General features: G+C 57.5%; 1 protein-coding gene across 1 annotated transcript in view; it reads left to right on the forward strand.

The window, feature by feature from the left end:
- LOC141932653 (uncharacterized) overlaps positions 1–17,672 on the forward strand; it is a 95,966-nt gene extending 78,294 nt beyond the window's left edge. Inside the window, exons 28-69 of the mRNA XM_074846531.1 lie at positions 725–778; positions 1,101–1,154; positions 1,361–1,405; positions 2,019–2,072; positions 2,323–2,367; positions 3,099–3,152; positions 3,892–3,945; positions 4,160–4,213; positions 4,447–4,500; positions 4,847–4,900; positions 5,072–5,116; positions 5,431–5,475; positions 5,757–5,864; positions 6,142–6,195; positions 6,473–6,526; positions 6,761–6,814; positions 7,114–7,221; positions 7,683–7,736; positions 8,030–8,137; positions 8,462–8,515; positions 8,641–8,694; positions 8,957–9,010; positions 9,409–9,462; positions 10,232–10,339; positions 10,548–10,601; positions 10,752–10,805; positions 11,097–11,150; positions 11,636–11,689; positions 11,887–11,940; positions 12,227–12,280; positions 12,986–13,039; positions 14,150–14,203; positions 14,283–14,336; positions 14,502–14,555; positions 14,677–14,694; positions 14,868–14,921; positions 15,117–15,179; positions 15,473–15,638; positions 15,935–16,041; positions 16,330–16,410; positions 16,680–16,868; positions 17,287–17,672. Of these exons, the coding sequence (XP_074702632.1) occupies positions 725–778; positions 1,101–1,154; positions 1,361–1,405; positions 2,019–2,072; positions 2,323–2,367; positions 3,099–3,152; positions 3,892–3,945; positions 4,160–4,213; positions 4,447–4,500; positions 4,847–4,900; positions 5,072–5,116; positions 5,431–5,475; positions 5,757–5,864; positions 6,142–6,195; positions 6,473–6,526; positions 6,761–6,814; positions 7,114–7,221; positions 7,683–7,736; positions 8,030–8,137; positions 8,462–8,515; positions 8,641–8,694; positions 8,957–9,010; positions 9,409–9,462; positions 10,232–10,339; positions 10,548–10,601; positions 10,752–10,805; positions 11,097–11,150; positions 11,636–11,689; positions 11,887–11,940; positions 12,227–12,280; positions 12,986–13,039; positions 14,150–14,203; positions 14,283–14,336; positions 14,502–14,555; positions 14,677–14,694; positions 14,868–14,921; positions 15,117–15,179; positions 15,473–15,638; positions 15,935–16,041; positions 16,330–16,410; positions 16,680–16,868; positions 17,287–17,436 (2,844 nt within the window). The 3' untranslated portion in view covers positions 17,437–17,672. The remainder of the gene's footprint in view (positions 1–724; positions 779–1,100; positions 1,155–1,360; positions 1,406–2,018; positions 2,073–2,322; positions 2,368–3,098; positions 3,153–3,891; positions 3,946–4,159; positions 4,214–4,446; positions 4,501–4,846; positions 4,901–5,071; positions 5,117–5,430; positions 5,476–5,756; positions 5,865–6,141; positions 6,196–6,472; positions 6,527–6,760; positions 6,815–7,113; positions 7,222–7,682; positions 7,737–8,029; positions 8,138–8,461; positions 8,516–8,640; positions 8,695–8,956; positions 9,011–9,408; positions 9,463–10,231; positions 10,340–10,547; positions 10,602–10,751; positions 10,806–11,096; positions 11,151–11,635; positions 11,690–11,886; positions 11,941–12,226; positions 12,281–12,985; positions 13,040–14,149; positions 14,204–14,282; positions 14,337–14,501; positions 14,556–14,676; positions 14,695–14,867; positions 14,922–15,116; positions 15,180–15,472; positions 15,639–15,934; positions 16,042–16,329; positions 16,411–16,679; positions 16,869–17,286) is intronic.
- The last annotated feature ends 773 nt before the right edge of the window (positions 17,673–18,445 follow it).

Genomic DNA, 18,445 nt, shown 5'->3' on the forward strand with positions numbered 1-18,445 from the left:
TACCTGCAGCATGTGCTCTGAGTGAGCTGTCAGGATAGACAAACCTAGCTGCAGATCAATATTTCTACCTGGGAATTGAAGCCAGGCTGGTCGTTTAGCAGTTTGCAGTTTCTCAGGAGAAAGAGAAGAGGGGATTATATTTTCCCACCCACCTTTCTGGTGTGCAGCATCCCCCTGCATGTGATGCCCTCCCCCTCGGAAGGGCTTTTGGGATGCCTGCCTGGATCTGCTCTCACATTCGCTCTTCAGGCTGAGAAACAAATCCTCCCACCTCTCCGAGAGATGGAGACGCAGCACGACTCATCTCGCTGCCAGGCGGTGCCTTTTCCACCCAGCCAAGCAGCGCTGCTCTCACACAGCATCAGTTTGGAGCCAGGGTCTGGGCTGTGCCTGCCCCGCTGGGGCTGCAGTCGGGCACATCAGTCCTTTAAATTGCCTTTAACTTCATCAACAGGAACCAAAAATAATCAACAGTGCTGTTTTAGGCCAAGACCAAGTTGAGCTTTTTTTTTTATGTCCAGTTTTATAATCCTGGGGGATGGGGTCCAAAGCTCGACTGGTGCCCCAGGTCACATTGCCATTTAATTAATGTCACCTCTGGCCATGCTGCCTGTGTTTCACACCAACATGAGGCAGGGGGATGGTGGCTGTGGTGGCTGGGGGAGCAACCAAAGGATCAGAGGCTGCATTTGCCCTGGCCGACTCCTCTCCTCTCTCCTGGCAGGGGGAAGAAGGGCAGATTGGCCCAGCGGGGCTGAACAGCAGCGAGGGACCCAAGGTCAGTGCCAGCGTTTGCCACTGTGTCCCACAGACTGCCCTCACCCTCGTGTGGAGGGCAGGGATGCAGCCACCCTGCCTGTGAGCTCCAGCATGGGTCCCAGCACCCAGGGGACAGCACCGCCGTGCCCCCCTGGGGAGGGTCCCCAGCCTCTTGGCCCCCACCCTGCGTGTGCCATCCCTGCGCCCACTACAGCCATGCACTGACCTGCCAATGTGGCGGCAGCTGGATGAGTCCCCTCGGTGCTCACCGGAGCGGAGGACCTGGGGGAGACCTGCAGGGTTGCCAAAAATGACTGTGTTTCCCTTTGTGTGAATTTTAGGGAGGCCGAGGACCTGATGGCCCAAAGGGAACCCCAGGACCACGGGGAGCCCGGGTAACTAATGGGGTGCTGGTACTTGGAGCTGAATCTTGGAGCATCTTTGGCTGTGGGAGATTGAAACAACCCTGGAGACCCCTCGCTGGGGGGCTTGGGATGTGCTGGGGCTGAGCCATGGCAGATTTGAGCAGCAGCTTTGCCTCCAAATCGGCAGTTTTACAGCTGGCAGAAGGATGCTTTTCTTAATGCTTGCTGTTTTCCAGGGCCGCGTGGGTCAGCGTGGGCTGGTCGGCATCCCTGGGCTGCCCGTAAGTAGCAGATGACCCACGTCCCCGTGCTGGCGTGTGGTGCCATCAGCTCTGGGATGGGGAAGACAGGTCTCAGGGAGCAGCATCTTGGGAGGGTCAGACTCCACTTGGGAATTTGCAAAGGTTAATTTCAGGATGAGAAGCTCAGGCTTTTGCACATTGCATGAAGCGTTTTGACAAACCTGCCCAACACCACAACTTCCGTCTTAACCCTGAGCATAGAAAATTCAGGAAATAACTTTTTAAGAAAACTCTGTTATTTAGAGTCGTGTTTGGTGACAGAGCCAGGAATAAATAGCTGGGGCAGGAGGGGAAAAAACATGATTGAGGTGTTCACGGTGGGAACGGGTTTCCTCCCACATTCATGTTATTTCCCAGCAATTGCATCCAAAGGTGGGATGGAGCAGGGAGGAGCTGCAGGAGCTGTGTGGGGGATGTGCTGCTCACTAACAAACCCATGGCTTGATACAGACCAGACAAGCACCCTGAGAACCATGTCACTGCTTATTTGCCACCTTTTAATACTGGAGGGAAGCTCTGGGGCTGAACGAGCCCTTGATGGGGGCACCCTGCCACCAGGCCCTGCTTTCCTGAGACGAGACTCTCCTTCCAGGGCTTGCGGGGCATCCCAGGAGCAGAAGGCGCAGAAGGAAAGCCTGGTACACAGGTTCCCATCCTACACTCTGTACTTGACTGGGGGCGAGGGCTGGGGGGGGTGGGTTGTATCAAGATGGGAGCTGAGCTCAATGCGGGGGGACTTCCCAACCCCACCATCCCCATGGCTGTGCAGGTCCAGACCTTGACACCGCGTTGGACCTTGCCAGGATGTGCAGCAGCTGGCTCTGGGCTGGTGTGGTGGGACTGGGAGAGGCTGCCTCTGCCTCCCCATCCTCATCATCACCTGCCTTCTCCTGCAGGGTTCCCCAGGGACTGTGGGTAGCCCGGGCAGGAGGGGACCACTGGTGAGTAGAACTGCACAGCTGTCTGATTTCTGTCCTTCCTTCCCTCTGCTCAGGTGCCTCCCCTTGGGGATATGCCTCAAAATCATGTCCATGGGATGGGGCGCAGGTGGTGGGTGGCCCTGATGAAGCGAGACCAGCTGGAGGGTGCTCCTCTGGGTGCAGCTGCAGGAAGGGACCTGCTGAGAATCGTGCTGAAGGGTGAAGGAGAGGGAATGGGGCAGTGCATTTAAAACTGGCTATTGTAAAATGATTTCTCATCCCTGGCGCTGCTATCCAGAACAGGTCCAGCAGCAAGACCTGAGCTGGCAGCAAGTTTTCCCTTCTGCAGGATTTCTAATATTTGTTTATCTTTGCGCTGAAAAAAAAAAAAAAGAAAAAAAATCTGGCACTTCCATCAAAACAAAATATGAAAACTGTTCTACTCTAGCTCAGAGACGCACCTCTGATTTTGCTGTTAGCATTGTACAGCGCTGCCTAGATGCACGTGTGGGTGTTGTGTGCGTGTACACACACAGCCACGGTGCTTCAACAATGAGAACCCAAAGAACTGGTTTGAAGTGGGAAGCACTGGTGCTGCCTTCGGTGGGCTGAGCCGCTCGCCAGTGCCTGGCCCCAGGTGCTGCGCTCTGGTTTGGGTTGGTCTCAGACCACCCAAAGGTGGTGGCCAGGGCCTTTCCATCCCTCCTACTTCTGCCTTCCCTCCATCGCTCATCTTTTGCCCTTTCCTCCAGGGTTTTGCCGGCTTGCAGGGAGGCCGCGGGCACACAGGACCTCCTGGATCAATAGTAAGGAAAAAAAATAAAAAGTTCCTTCTGCATGAACTCTGCATATTCTTAGGTGGGAAGTCAGCGGGGCTGGTGCCACTGGCGGGGGATATGGGACTTTCCCACCTTGGAAACCAGCAGGGGATCAGGGCATCTGTAGGACCTGATCTTAACTTCTTGTTATAAGACATAAAAAAGCCTCAGTGACAGAAATACCTGAGGCTAAGGAAGAGCAGAATAATTCCCCAGGGAATCAGCCTGCCTGAGGGACTTTGCAGCTTCCCCAAGCCCAGCAGGGTCTCCGTGGGGGACGGCAGTGGGGGACGGCAGCCCGTAGAAACCAGGTGTGAAGGGTGGCTGAATAACAGTGTGGTCCTGGGAGGGGATCAAAGTGTTTGCTCCATCCCAGGTGGAAATGGGTGGTACAGGTTCAGGGAGGATAGTCCCATGTCCTTGCCCACTGGGATGGAAACCCAGAGCAGCTCCTGCAGCTGGGAGCATGCTCTCAGCTGGGCTTCGTGATGACCCTGAGAGCAAGTATTGCCACCTTGCCCAGTGACAACTCTGCTGAAGAGCCAGCCATGGGGTGCTGGTGTGCAGGAGCCACCAGGATGGGCCACAGTGGCAGAGTTTGTCCCCAGCAACCCAGTTTGGACCAGGTGACACCTGTTCATGAGCACAGAGGCAGCAGCGGTGGCTCGGTGGAGCTTATTTCATCTCAGCCTCTTGACTGACACCTCCTCCCCAAATATTTCCAAAGGGCTCTCTGGGAAAACCTGGACCTGATGGAGACCCAGGTTCCCTGGGCCCAAAGGTGAGAGCTGGGGCTTGAGGGGACCTTGAGTATGCTGGGGGCGGGGGGGGCTGGCTGGAGCAGTAATGGTGGTGAACAGCCCCAAGAGGCTCTTGGCTGCCATGGGGACACCTGGGGGGACCGTGTGGGTTCAGACATGGACACCAAGGATGGGAAGATGCCTGCCCACATCCCAGGAGTGGAGGTTTGTTAATGCCCTCGTCTTGCCTGGCAGGGGCTGCCTGGGAAGCCTGGCTCAGAGGGGCCGCAGGGACCTGTCGGCACCTATGTAAGTGATAGACCCCCCCCCAGAGAGGGGTATGGTGCTGCGCTGGGTTGTGGGGGAGGCTCGCTGGAGCAGCACTGCCCCCAGCCAGGCACTCACCGTCCTGCCAGGGCTCCTGCAGTGCCCGGGGTCCTGCCTTTCCCCAGGCAAGAGCTCAGCCTCAGCAGCCACCTTCTCCCAAAACCCTGGAGATGCTGGGCAGCTCTGGCTGCCTCCTAATGCTGTGCTCTCCTCAGGGCTACCCAGGACCTGCCGGTGACCGCGGGAAGCCAGGGCGCAGGGGAGACAAGGTAGGGCTGGGAAATCCAGCACAACAGTGGGGGGATGAGCTGGGGTGGGAGGCCAGGCTTTGGAAGCATTTTTGGGTTCGGCTGTTGAACCCAAGCCATGGGTTTGGGTGATGTCTGTGAACGGTGTCCATCAGCCATGCCAGGGAGGTTGCAGGGGTGGCAGGAGGAGAACGGCTGGAGCTGGCTCCCACATTAGGCAAACTGGTGGTTCTCCAGCACTTCATCTGCCCAAACTTCTGTGGCTTGTTGTAAGATGCCAGGCAGCTATTTTTGGGTTTTTTTCTCCTTAAGAGGTTACTTCATTAAAACACACGGATGAACAGAAATCTTTCTTGCCTCCTAACAGGGAGAAACGGGAGCCCAAGGCCTACCAGGATTTCCAGGAAAAGCTGGTCCCAAGGTGAGTACTGTTTGCTGCTGCCCTGGGCAGCTCCAGCCCCCCCAGAGCAGCACTGAGCAAGTCGCCTTTGCTGGGCTGGGTATGGGAGAAAGGGAAATCTTTGCCACCAGCTTCAAGGGGCTAAACTGGTGAGAGGGGAGCAGGGGCTCTGATGGTGTTCTTCTCCCTCAGGCCCTGCCAGGTCCCCCTGGTCCACGAGGTGCTCCCGGCTCCCAGGTAGGGCTCGCTCTGCTCCCTGTGTGCCCAGCTGGCTCTGCTCCCTCTGCCACGGTCCCCTGAGGATGTGCAATACTCTGCAAAATATACTGTGTGCTACCTACAGCATTAGCAGCATGGATCCTGAACCCCTTTGTGGGAGCAGGCAGGACCCTGGTCCCGCTTGTTGCTGGCTGGGTTTTGTCCTGATGCTGCATGGACACTGTTGAGGGGGCCCAGGCACTTAGGGACTGTCTGAGCAAAATCTCACCCTGCTCGGGGTCCCCTGTGCCTCCTTGCCATGACCACGCTGCTGAGCATCCTTCTTGTTTCAGGGCAGAGCAGGACACCCAGGTCCTCGAGGGCTTCCGGGGCTGCCTGTAAGTGGAAGAGCTGTAGCTTGCAGAGATGCTCTGTAGGCTGAAGTTGGGTGATGTCTGATGGGATGAAAGATAGGTGCCTGCTCTGGAGGCAGCTTCGTCCCTGGGCTGGTCATGGGGCAGAGAAAGACCCAAACCCTGCATGGGTCGCTGGGTGGTGACAAGCTGGGGTACAGGGACAGCAGTGCCCTCCTGCACCTGCAGTGCACCAGTACCCACCCACCCAGAGCTGCACCCTGTGTTGTGTTTTGGGGTGCTTAAGTGGCCTTTTGGCCTTACAGGGTGCTCCTGGCACGCGGGGGCTGGATGGTGTCCCTGGAAAGCCTGGCTCAGCAGGAGAAACAGGGGCTCCTGGAGCAGCTGGTGCTGCTGGCCCATCTGGGTACCCGGTGAGTACATCTGGGGCTCCTTTGATCAATGCCCAACACAACCTCTTGCCTCACCCAGTAGGACAGGGTGCAAGAATTTTGCTGGTGCAACACTTTTGGGGAGCTCCCTGAAGCACCTGCAGGAAGGGGAGGAAAAGGGAAGGTGGTGTAAGGAGCTTGAGAAGCTGGTGTGTGGGGATGTGGTGTGCTGGGGCATCCCAGACCCCCGCTCAGGAGCTGCAAGGACCTCCTGAGTTAAGGCAAAGCCTTGCTGCTGATATGTGTTTTTTGTTTTTAGGGCCGGGAAGGTCCAAATGGACCTGAAGGGCCTTCAGGGATGAGAGGAGAGAAGGTAAGGACAGAGAAGGTGGTTTGGTTCCCCTTGCTAGCCCCATGCTCTGCTTGCCCAAAGTAGGGTTTCCTCCCCTAGGGCTGTAGGGGCAAGCACTCCTCCCAGTCTGGCCACTGGTTTTACCCAGTGGGATGGGGATTTACATGTCTGGTGCAAGGTGGGAGAAGAGCCTTGCAAGCCCTCTGCAAACGCTGGGCAGCTGGGGCAGTGGGGTCTACAGGGACCTGCATGGAGGACCACCACGGGTGCCTGTCCTAACGTCTGTGTCCTCTGGCAGGGTGATGTGGGAGATCCCGGGGAAGCCGGCATCAGCGGGCTGGATGGCGAGCAGGTACTTCAGCTGGGGAACCCCACCCGAGGACCCGAGTCCTTCCCTCGGCTGGGGCTGCCCCAGCCTGCTTCTCCCCACATGCCTTCTCCAGGGATGGGAAAGGAAGGGAGGAGGTTGCTCATCCTCAACTAAACCAGAAGGTTAAAGCTGTGTCTGTGTTAACTGAGCCAAAGTCTTTGTGCAACGTGGGGTAAATGAGCTGTGCTAGGGCTGGGCTGTGTGTTTCCTCCCCAGGGACCACCAGGACCACCGGGAGCGGAGGGTCAGCCAGGACCCAAAGGCGAGCAGGTCAGTTCCTGCTGGATGCTGGGGTGATACCGCTGGCGGTGCTGGGCTTGCATGACCCTGCTGCTGCAGGGGCAGGCAGGCACCTAAATCCATGTGGGGCTGCTTGAAATCCACCCCCAGCATGCTCGTGCCTGGGGATTTATGTTGCTGAGCTCAGTAGGGGGGTCCAGGTCCCCTCAAACCTTGGGTACCTGGTACAAGGAAAACTGGGGTGGCTGTAGGGTGAGAAATGATGGAGAGCAGAGCCAGGGTCAGCTGGAAAAGGCAAGAATAATCCTAGTCATCTTCATCCTGTCCAGGGAGAGGCAGGAACCTGCGGAACTTTGGGCATCAGAGGGGGCCCCGGGGAGCCAGGGGACCATGGGCCAGAGGGGCCACCGGGGAGGCCCGGGGAGCAAGGAAAGGAGGTACGTGTGCTGGCTGACACCAGCGGTCACTGGTGTGACGGTCACTGCTCCCCCCCAACATCCTCTGCCAGGGGCTGGGAGTGGGATGGGGGTGGGAAAGGTGTGCCCACCCGGTGCGCTGGCTCTGGAAAACTGCCCATGCTATGGCTTTGCTGCAGACAGGCTGAGGTGCCCCTGTGGAAGGAGGGGGCTGATGCTTTGGGGTCCCCTTGCTGGGCGAGGTGCTGCTTGGCTGTGCTCAGCATTTTGTGCTCACTCGCTTTTGGGCTAGCGTGGGTCACAGCTGGGGGTGACCTCCTGGTGCAGGCGAAGCAGCAGGGCCATCCCTTACCCAGCACCAAAATCCCGGCCAGAGGAGGGTGGAGAAGCCCATGGAAGTCAGAGCTCAGCTTTTAACCCACCCTAGGATGGGGCTGGGGAGCAGCTGCTGCATCTGATGCCGATATTTCCCCTCTGGGCAGGGTGACGCTGGTGATGCTGGAGACCTGGGCGAGCCAGGACCGCAGGGACAGAAGGTGAGGGGTGCCTCTAACTCTGTCCCTCCTTGCAGTACCTTGGGAACACCTGCAGCCTGCTCAGCCTCCTCTGCTCTGTTTGCCGTGGCGGGGGCTGAAGCAGGACAGGGCTGAGGACCACTGGAGATGCAGGGCTCAGGCCTGGCATCAGTACCTCTCCTGAGCACCCTAGGGTGAACTTGTCTGCAGCACCCAGTGAAAGCATGAAACACATCATCTCCATGCAGAAGCTCATTTATTTACTATTCCTTTTTCTTCTTTGTGGTGACACCTCTGTCTCCATCCCTGAGCAGGGTGACACTGGCCCCAGGGGCCTTCCTGGAATGCCTGGCCCAGGAGCTGCTACCGGGGAAATTGGAGAAAAAGGCCATAAAGGAGAGAAGGGCCAAGAAGGTTTGCTGGCAAGTACAGAGAGGGGCTGCCTCAGCCCACCAGGCTCCCAATGTCCCCAGAGGCTGGCAGTTGGGTATTGGGTGCTGAGGAGGGGGGCTCACCCCTGGCACCTTGGGCTGCAGGAGCTGAAAATATACTAGGAATTGGCAAATCTCCATAATTAGGGAGATTCGTGTCTCATGGGAATGACTCCAAAACTGGGTCTTGTTGGCACAAAAGGACAGTGTGGACTTGCCGGGCAGTCTGGGTTAATGCGGCCTCCGGCCAAACTCCAGCCTCCTGCCCCCAGCCGGACTGTGACCCTGCTGAGCACGTCTCCCTCTGTGTCCCAGGGTCAGGTTGGTGTCACCGGAGCTGCGGGACCTGCTGGAGCCAGAGGACGGTTTGTAAGTCAGATCATGTCCCTCCCTCCATTGCGGCTGATTGCAGACCTGGCGGGGGTATGTGTGTGTGACTGGGAGCACTGGGCAGGGTTGAATCAATGAGACTCCTTTGCTTGTGCTCTGAACAGGGCGGGATGGGTCTCCGAGGTCCTCCTGGGCTTGACGGTCCCGAGGGAGCGAAGGTACAGCACAGCGATGGCGCCAACACTTCATCTCTGGGTCAAATGCCCTTTTCTAGTCTTTTCCCAAGCTTTGCTTTCTGCCTCTGGCTGATGGGGAACATGGTGGGGCTGGCTATGGTGGAGAAACTGGGTCAGACCTGAGCAGGCCAGTGACGTGGGGGAGCTGCCATGGGACACTCGCTGCCTTGTTGCCTGAGATCCAAAATCAACAAGGCAAGGGAGGGGTTTTCCAGGGACAGAGCTGTTTCCCCTTCTTCCCCAGGGAGATCCAGGGCCACAAGGCATGGACGGACCCACTGGTGCTGCAGGATTAGAGGTACTGATGCTCTTGTAGAGCCAGGAGCTGCTAAAGGCTTCCCCAGTGCTTCACCATTTCCAATACAAACCAAAGCCAAAGGATTTATTGCCCCTTAACTGCCCAGGGCAGGGGGCTCAGGAGTGAGGAGGGGGTTTTAATGCCTCACATCTTGGCACTGATTCCCCACCCCAAAAATCAGACCATTTCAGTCTGGCACCCAGGGATGCCTTGTGGAAGACCTGTTCCAGCTATTGAATCATGTTCACTCCCGTATGGTGCCCAGGTGCTTCCTGGACACGTGCCTTAGCCAGCTGAACATAGTATGAGGGAGAGGATGCTTAAAATACCTGCAGAGGGCCTGAGCACGAAGCACATGGTGGTGACGGGCTTATTCTAAATCCCCAACATCACCGCAGGGACTTGCTGGAGATGATGGAGTCAAGGGAGATGGCGGCAAGCCTGGCCCAGCGGTGAGTACTGGCCCTGCCCTGGCAAAACTTCCCTGGGAAAGAGGTTTGGTGGCATCCTGTGATGGAGCAGCAGAGCCTGGGGCCAGGGCTGTGTCTCATGTCTCACCCTGGGGGTGGCCACAAATTGAGCTCTGCCAGCCCCAGTGCCAGGCCATGTCTCCCGGGTTCTGCCCTGCAATGGCTTTGTAACTGAATCATCATTTCCTTGGTTTCCCTAGAGCCAAAGCTCCATAAAGGCATTTTAATAGAGCTATTAAAAACCATGTGAAATGCCGCGGCTGTTGTGCAATTAACACTTGGCTGTTGGAGTCTGCCTGAGGCAGGTCCAGGGCGTTTGTTTTCCCCTTCCTCTGCTTTCACAGAGCAAATCTGCAGGTGTCCGTAAGGTCAGAGGGCTCCAGGAACTGCCCTGTGCTCAGGAGCACTTGCGCTACCCTGAGATGCATTTTTATAGTCATGCTCCTGACATGCACAGAGCCACAGATGTGTTATTGATGCCCTGCACTCGGCTGCAGGATAAATCCCATTTGCATCCTAGCTTTCCCATGTTGCAGTGACACTTTGCCCAGGCAAGACATGTCCTTAACTCAGGCAATTGCCTTTGCTGGGAGAGGTTGGGATGCGGAATAAACTCGGGTGGATTGGCAAAGCAGACAGCAAGATCTGTCGCTCGGCGTAGTTGCAGTCCCTCAAGGGGCAGCTGCTCGGACCCCGCTCCAGGTGGGATTGGGCTGGGGTGTAACAGGTGCCCCATCTGTGTGCACCGCAGGGCGCAGCAGGTGCCCAGGGGCCAGTGGGTGCCCCTGGGTTCCGGGGCTACACTGGGCATGAAGGAGCCAGAGGAGCAGTGGGCGCCAAGGGAGAGCTGGGCCAGCAGGTAACTCCTCTCTCTGCCATGGGGATGGGCAGGGGACATCCCTGCAGGGTGGCCCTCCCCGGCACAGCTCCAGCAGCAGCAGTCCCTGCGGGGAACAACCTGTCCAGACCCCGGGGCAAGGCATCCGGCTTTGTACTTGCCCTCCTGCCTTCCCCCAGATAACTCGGAGCTGATGCCAGCCTCGTGTTTTGTCCCCAAATGAACTCAGGGTCCTCTCGGGCCACCAGGCGAAGCTGGAGCCCCGGGGATGAGCGGCATCGAGGTGAGTGGGCTCCTTTGCTGCCCCACTTCTCCATCTCTGGCTTTTCTCGCAGTCCAGGTCTGTGCCACTCTGACATCCTGCCCAGGATTTGGGTCAATAACCCTGGGGCTTATTTTTTGGATTTGGGTTGATTTTTGTTTTCCTTTCTAGGGCCCAGTGGGTGCAAAAGGGGAGCCTGGCAAGCCAGGAAAACCAGGACAAACGGTGAGGAGTGGGATGGAGCCATACTGGTTCTCTCTGGCACAGGCAGTGGGATTCTGGGATCTCCTGGCTGCGACAAGGTCCCACATGGGCAGCATCTCCTGCTCCTGCTGAGAACCCCGCAGCCCCCTTCTGCCCCGCCTGCTCCAGAGGGGGGCAAAAATCTCAAATGGGGACTTCAGCTTAGAGCACCCTCCTGTGCACGCTCTGGCAAGAGCAGGGAGGGAGGCCGGGAGGGGACATCCCTGGCACAGCATCCTTATGGAGGGGTTTCCTTCTCCTTTGGGATTTTAGGGGTCGCCGGGACAAGCTGGTCCTAAAGGGTGGAAAGGTCGCAAAGGAGAAAAGGTACCTGTGAAATCCTCCTCTGTGGATGGCACTTGAGGGGGGACTGGCCACCAGGCATGGAGTGGCTGAGCCTGAACTGGTCTACCATGTTGTGGTCTGTGGAGAGAAACCAGGGGAAATCGCCCCGGGGTGACCTGTTTCTCCCTGCTGTGAAGGCAACTGCCTGGCAGACAGAGAGCCCTTAGATACCCTTGGGCTGCCTTGGCTGCTTTTCTGGGTGAGGGGCTGGCAGGTCTGCCCATCTCAGCCCCCCCAGCCCCACAGGGCTGCCTCCATCCTGGCTCAGGCCCCCTTGGGGGGGGACAGGGAACCTCCCCTTCACTGCAGCTCTTCACCTTGGCCTTGGTGTCCATCCCCAGGGTCCCACAATGCCTGGTGAGCTCTGTCCCCATCTCCATGCAGGCAGCAGCATCTTTTCCCCAGTGCTGGTCCGGGATGTCGCCAGGCTGCTGGTGACCCACATCTCCAATCTCTTCTTCCCCCAGGGTGATGTGGGGTGTCAAGGGGAAGAAGGGGTCCCCGGAGAAGCTGGCAGACGGGTAAATGGCACCGTTGTCCCCATGGAGGGTGGCGGGAGGCATAGGGCTCATGCTTGGAGCCCACAGAGGTCTTGTAGAGGGGCTCTGGTTTGCTGGGGGCTCCACATCCCTGAGGGGGTGAGGGGGACATGGGGCGGCCAGCTTAGTGCCTTTAACAGGCTTAAATTGCTTGTGAGTCTTTAATCTGTTGTTCGCAGGGCAAGCGAGGCAAAGCGGGCCACCGGCCCCCAAGAGGTCCCCGGGGACCCAAGGTAGGTTGGCTTTGTCCTGCAGGGAGAGGGCTGCTTTGGCACCCTGGCAGCTCAGGGGTGCTTCTGAGCCAAGCCCCCGGCTTAGAAAAGGGTAAGCCACCATAGGGGCACCGCATACCTGGAGGGCTCTGTGTCCCCAGTACCTTCCAGCCTAAGGCTGGGGTCTCCTGCACTCCCATCCCATGGGCTGCTCTCTCCACAAGAGGCACCGGGGCATAGCTCCTGCCTTGCTCTCGCACCACGCTGCTGGGCACACCGGCCAGGGTCTCTTGCTTTTGCATTTCAGGGCTACCCAGGTGACAAGGGGCTGGAAGGACCCCACGGCCCCCAAGGACCCTACGTGAGTATTAGCTTGGAGGTTTTGGGGTGCCAGCTGCTCCCTGTTTGGCCCCCATGGGTACCACTGTGCAACCCAGCTCTGCTGACAACTGAAGCAGAGACCCATTTAAAATGAGTGAAGTTTCTAGGTGTTTCATCCATCCGTCATTCATCCATCTCACCTTCTCCCAAATTAGCATCCCAGCAGTGTGTGCGCAGTCAGGGAAATCACATAATTTCCAATGTGTTGTTCTAGAGGCCAAATACTTCCCTTCCAGTTAAGTGTCTGATGCCTGCCAGATCTGAGTGCTTGTAGAGGATGGCGCCCATGTTCCCAGAGAGCTGCCATGGCTGAAGGAACTGGCTGCACAGCAGCAGCTAGCATTGGCCAAAAAAACCTACTCAAATATTTTTTTTAATTACTGGAAATTTTTTTTCTCTATTAAAAATAAAAATCCTAACTTCGGAAACTTCACAAAAGAAAGCTGGGATGTTCTGCAACCAGCCAAGGGACCTGAACTGCATTTCAAATGGGGTTTGCTGAGGGATCCTCCTGAAAGCAAAGATCAAAGACATGATGAGAAAATGCCTCAAAGCTTCTAAAATTGCCTGAAATTCTCAGAATCCTGGCAGTGACCTCAGCTGTGGCGAGGTCCTTCCACAGCAGGGAGCTGACAGGAGCAGCTCAGCCGCAGGGTGATGCGGTACCACATAATTTCTCTCTTAGGGCATCCCAGGGCTGAAGGGTGTGAAAGGAGACCCTGGACCGAAGGGGCACAAGGTAGGTGACATGTACCAGACACTTGAGCCCTGGGCACAGCAGGGACTCTGGGCACAGGCTAGTATTTAATTTGCTGGATGCCATCACTTATTCCCCTCTTCTTGAACCCTGACTGCTGCAGCATCCTTCTTTGGGTGTCGATCACCGTGTTCCCAGGTGCCGGGACATGGGACCTTTAGACTTTCTCCAAAACTAGGTCCTTTTCCAGCCTCGCCATCCTCCTAGAGTTGCCAGCAGCAGCGCACAGTCATTTAATCCCCTGCTCTAAGCATTGATGCTGACGCAGCACGAGCACGTACCTCCTCTGTGCCACAGCTGATGAGCTGATGGATCCAACCTTGGCCCGAGAAGCCAAGCACATCGTCACAGTCCCATCCATCAGCCGCAAGGCTGTAAATAAGAGTGACAACTAGTCCCTGGTGGCGGGTAGTTGCTCGCAGCCTTCAGGAAAATGAAACCCCAGTAATAAATAAAGCTTTAAATTTATTGCAAGCTAAATGAGCAATGGCAGAAGCTAAAGTCCAGGGTGTTCGGCAAGGCCAGAGCCTGCGAGAGCAGGCAGAGGGGAGGCTGCGGGCAGCTGCTGTGCTGGGGTTTCTTCCCCTGCTCCACCAGATTTCAGCACACAAGAAACTTTGTTTTCTCAAAGTGTTTCCTGGGAACTTCCGAGGTTTTCTTGAATGATATTTTAGTCTGGGATAAAATACTTTCAGTTTTGCCTTTGCAGCTGAGCAGGGGAGGCAGACACTCCACCAAGCCTCCTCTTTCCCCAGCAATATGGATACAGTTAATTCTACCGGATCAAAAGGATGAGGGTGTTCTTTCAGAAATTTTGCAGCCAGCTGTGAGTGGGAATTTCCCATTTCCAGCCACTTGCTGGAGGCCAGGAGATGTTTGGCCTTAGGAAATGTCCCCAGGCAGGTATTTCCTACCAGGGTCAGGCAGCAAGCAAAACTCCTGTTGCCTACCTGATGAAATACTACTGATGGAGTAACTAGAGCAGGGTTCCTGATGCCGGCCCTCTGGGGCACAGTCCCCTGATCAAGGTGGTGTTCTGGGGCATTTCTACCCTCCTCTTTGCCACCAAAGCTCTCCCTGACTCTCTCCTAGGGTGAGAAGGGCAGCATGGGCGACCTGGGCCAGCAAGGGGATGATGGCTTCAAGGTGCGTGAAAGGTTTTGCTGTTTTCCTTCCTCCCCTTGGTCCCTTGTCACCCTGTGTGACAACCTGCCATGTCTCCTAGGGCAAGCCAGGACCCAATGGCATCCCCGGGAGGCCGGGAGCCAAGGGACAGCAGGTAAGGACACAGTGGAGGGGCACAGCAGAAACCAAGATGAGTATTTGGGGTGAATTCCTCATTTTAACATGCAAAATCCACCTGGGGAAGGGGCTGGGTTGTAGAAGGCCATAGGGTTGGGGGATGCCTTGTGCAGTGCCCTGACCTCCTCCGGTCTCTTTTCAGGGTAACACTGGCCCCCCTGGCCCACGAGGACACGCTGGCATCCCCGGGACACCGGTGAGTCCTTTGCCCCCCCAGCAGATTTGGGGCTTGCTCTTAGACCTGTGGTGGTTATGCTGGGACTGGACTTTGATCCTGCCTGCCTCCCTCTTATCTGGGTCTTGTCCTTCTCTTTCAGGGCTTGTCCGGACCCAAAGTAAGTAGGGGGGAGCACCTGGAGCAAGGCTCAGCCCTGTTGTGGGGCACCCTCCCCTCCTGCCCTCTCCCCAGGGTTCAGGGTGGCCCCATGGGTCACCCTGGTGTGCAGCTCAGCACAGCAGCATCTCACCACCTTGCTTTTCTTCCCTCCTCTGCCTTGTCCTTGGGCAGGGGCTGAAAGGCTTCCCAGGGCTGCCGGGACCCAGGGGCATGCCAGGCCTGCCGGTAAGCTGAGCTGCTAGTGTCCCTCGTGCCAAAATTTGGGTCCCTTGCTCACCCAAATTTGGCAGTGAGGTCCCACCGCACCATGCCGTGCCATGCCATGGGGACAGCTGGCTGCTGGCACCGTTGGAGGAGCTGCGAACATGGTGGGGTCTCATGGCAGCAGCCAGCATCACCAGCATTGTCACTGTCACCCAGGGTCTCGCCGGTCCCCCTGGTCCCAGCGGACCCATGCTGATGCTGTCTGGGGAGGAGCTGCAGGTGAGTCTGCTGGGGCGAGGGCTTCCCATCCCCACTTTGGTGGGTGCCACCCAGGGAGGGAAGGGGCTGACAGCGATGCTGTCCCATGTCTTGCTGCTTCTGAGGTCCTCTGTGCACAAGGACCAAGGTCCTTGCACAAAGAGCAAGCAGATATGGTTAATCCCTCTCTCACCATGTTTGTCCTTGTTCCCTGCATGCCCCATCCCCTCCCTGAGCATCTGATGATGCTCCTGGCCAAAATAAGAGAGGGGGGGCAATGTCAGCTTGGTCATATCCCCCTCTTTTTCTTTTAGCACCTAATTTATCCCTCCAACCACCTGAATTACACTGCAGTCTGGGCTCTGCTGGACACCCTGAGCCGGGAGCTGCAAGCCCTCTTCGAGCACCCCAACGGCACCAAAACCAACCCAGCAGCCACCTGCAAGGAGCTGCTGCTGGCTCACCCCAGCCTGCCTGACGGTACTGGGGTGCACATGGGGTCCCCCCACGTTGGCCCTGGATCCAGCCAGTCCTCCCTGCTGGCCAACGTGGGGGGACGGGCAGCTCTTTGCAATTAAGAGGGGATGAGGATTTGGGGGATGAGCTGAGCTGTTTCATGGGCATCCCTGGAGAAACAGGATGGCAGCCAGGCTGCATCCCAGGAGGATGGAGGTTGCAGCCAGGGATGTGCCACAAGCTGATGTGGGCTGGTACCATGTGGCATCCTCCCTGTGCCAAAAACTGGGTGCCAGGAGCTCCCCTCTGCCTCTCTCCAGGGCAATACTACATTGACCCTAACCAGGGCAGCCCCCAGGACGCACTGGTGGCCTTCTGCAACTTCACAGCGGGGGGTGAGACCTGCATAGCCCCCATCCACAACCAGGTATGGGGTGGCTTTCATGGGGCAGATTCAGCCCCTTGTTACCCCTCGGGGCGGGTGAGGACAGGGGTTGGTGGGACTGGAGAGGGACAGTAAGGCCGGTTCCTTGCCGTGGTGACTGCTGCCATCGCTGGGAGCTATTGGAGCAGTTTGGGGTGAGGATCCTGGTCACGGTGTGTGACCCTGCTGCAGGGACAGATCACACGCATGGGTTGGTATAGCTGGCTCCTTGTTCTGGTGGTGCCACTGTCCCCTGCTGGGATAGTGTGACATGGTCCCCGCTCCCTGCAGATCCCCATCAAGGCTTGGCTGAGCACCTACACCTCCGAGGACACCTTCGAGTGGTTCAGCACCCTGCCCGGGGGCTTCCTGGTGAGTGCCCAGCTGGGACAGCCAAGGGGACACGAAGCCCATCTCATGGGGTCGGGGCTCTCCTAGTGCCTGTCCCACTGTGGTGGGGCAGTGCCCAGGCACAGGGTCCCACTGGCTGTGCACAGTGGGATGTGACATCTCCTTCTGCAAGAAAATCCAAACCAGTGCTTTAGCAGATGGCTGAACCCTGCCCAGTTCTCGATTGTGGGGAGCACAGACCCCTCCAAGCAGCCCCCACTACCTGGTTTTCTTTCTCATTGCCCCTGCAGCTGGAGTATGCAGGGGCCAGCCCGGTGCAGCTTCGCTTCCTCCGCCTGCACAGCCATCTGGCCACCCAGAAGATCTCCTACTCCTGCAGACCGGCCCCTGAGCAGGGCCAGCCCCAGCCAGAGAAGGAAATCCGCTTCCTGGCCGACTCCCGGGAGCAGAGCTATGCAGCCAGCCTGCAAGGCTGCGTGGTAAGCCTGGCCGTGGCCAGACCTTCTATGCCCAGAAGAGCCTTCCGACATTTGCAGAGCCCCTCGGCACGTGTTTGCACCCCCAGGGTTTGGGGTAGACTCGGTGGATGAGGCTTTACACGGTGGGATGGGGATTGGGAGCATCCTCTCCCGGGGCCCAAGGAGCTGCCCCAGTCCTGGGGAGCGTGTTGGGATGTGGCAGGGGACAGGGTAGGCTCTGGGAGTCACAGGGGAGGCCACCTCCCTGGAGAAGCCATGACAGGCTGGGGATGGAGACCTGGCCATGCCCGCAGGGCTGTTGGGTGCATCAAGGAGCAACCAGAGCAGTGACAGGGACAGCGGGTGCTCCAAGAGGGTCCTTCAGGCCCACCAGCCAAGGGTTTCAGTGCTGCTCAGCTGCCCCCGGTGCTCATTTCAGCTGGACAACGAGTCCTCCATCACCGACACCATCTTCCAGTTCACCACAGAGGAGCTCTCCCTGCTGCCCCTGCGGGACCTGGCCGTCTTTCACAACGGAGACGCCTCACACCAGTTTGGTTTCACAGTTGGACCAGTTTGCTTCAGCTGAAACCGGTGACACCCAAACCGAGCCGGCCAGTTCCCTCCACATTCAAGAACTGTCCCGCTGGGGACATGCATGGAGGCTGGGGGTGGCACAGGGCTCCCACCCACTCCCCGGAGCTGCTGGTCCTCTCTTTGAGATACATGTTTGTAGCTGCATTATGCCACGGACTACACTTCCTTCTGGAGTAGAAGAATATTGTTTACAAAAGTAATTTCTCTATAAATTATATATATTATATATATACGAGGAGATGCTAATTTAATGACTGATTAGGGGAGGCCTGTATAATTACAACCACTGGGAACTGTGCTAAAGACAAAAGCCACAAGCAAAAATACTGCCAGCTTGGGAGAAGGGGAAGGAAAGGTCTTTTCTCTGCCTCGGTCAAGGGCACAAAGCCAGTCTTGGGTGTGTCAGGGTGAGGTTGGGCATCGATGCCGATCCTGTGGAGCAGTGTGGCAGCTGGGCCAGGGTCAAGGAGAGCAGCAGGTGAAGCTTTTGGGGGGCACATTCCCTAGGGAGCAGTTTAAGCAATGCCAGATTGTGCAGGCAAGCCATAGTGCTCTCTGCTAGCTCAGTCCCTGGTGTAGAGAGCTGGGGATGAGTCTCTTTAACCAAGTAGTAAGTGATAGGACAAGAGGGAATGGCCTCAAGCTGCGCCAGGGCAGGGTCAGACTGGCTCTTAGGAAGGATTTCTTTGCAGAAGGGGTTGTTGGGCGTTGGAATGGGCTGCCCAGGGCAGGGGGGGGAGTCCCCATCCCTGGAGGGGTTGAAGAGTCGCGTTGACCCAGCGCTGAGGGATCTGGTGGAGTTGGGAACGGTCAGGGTGAGGTTCATGGTTGGACTGGAGGAGCTTCAAGGGCTTTTCCAACCGAGATGATTCTGGGATTCTGTAGCATTTTTTCATGGGGTGCAGTAGCTGTCCCTGCTGTGCTCGGTGTGTGTCACCAGCCATGCTGGCCAAGGGGGACACAGGGCAGTGCTCAGCCAGCAGCCCCTTCCAGGCAGGGAC

Source organism: Strix aluco, chromosome 20 (assembly GCF_031877795.1).
Source record: "Strix aluco isolate bStrAlu1 chromosome 20, bStrAlu1.hap1, whole genome shotgun sequence".
Classification (NCBI taxonomy): Eukaryota; Metazoa; Chordata; class Aves; order Strigiformes; family Strigidae; genus Strix; species Strix aluco.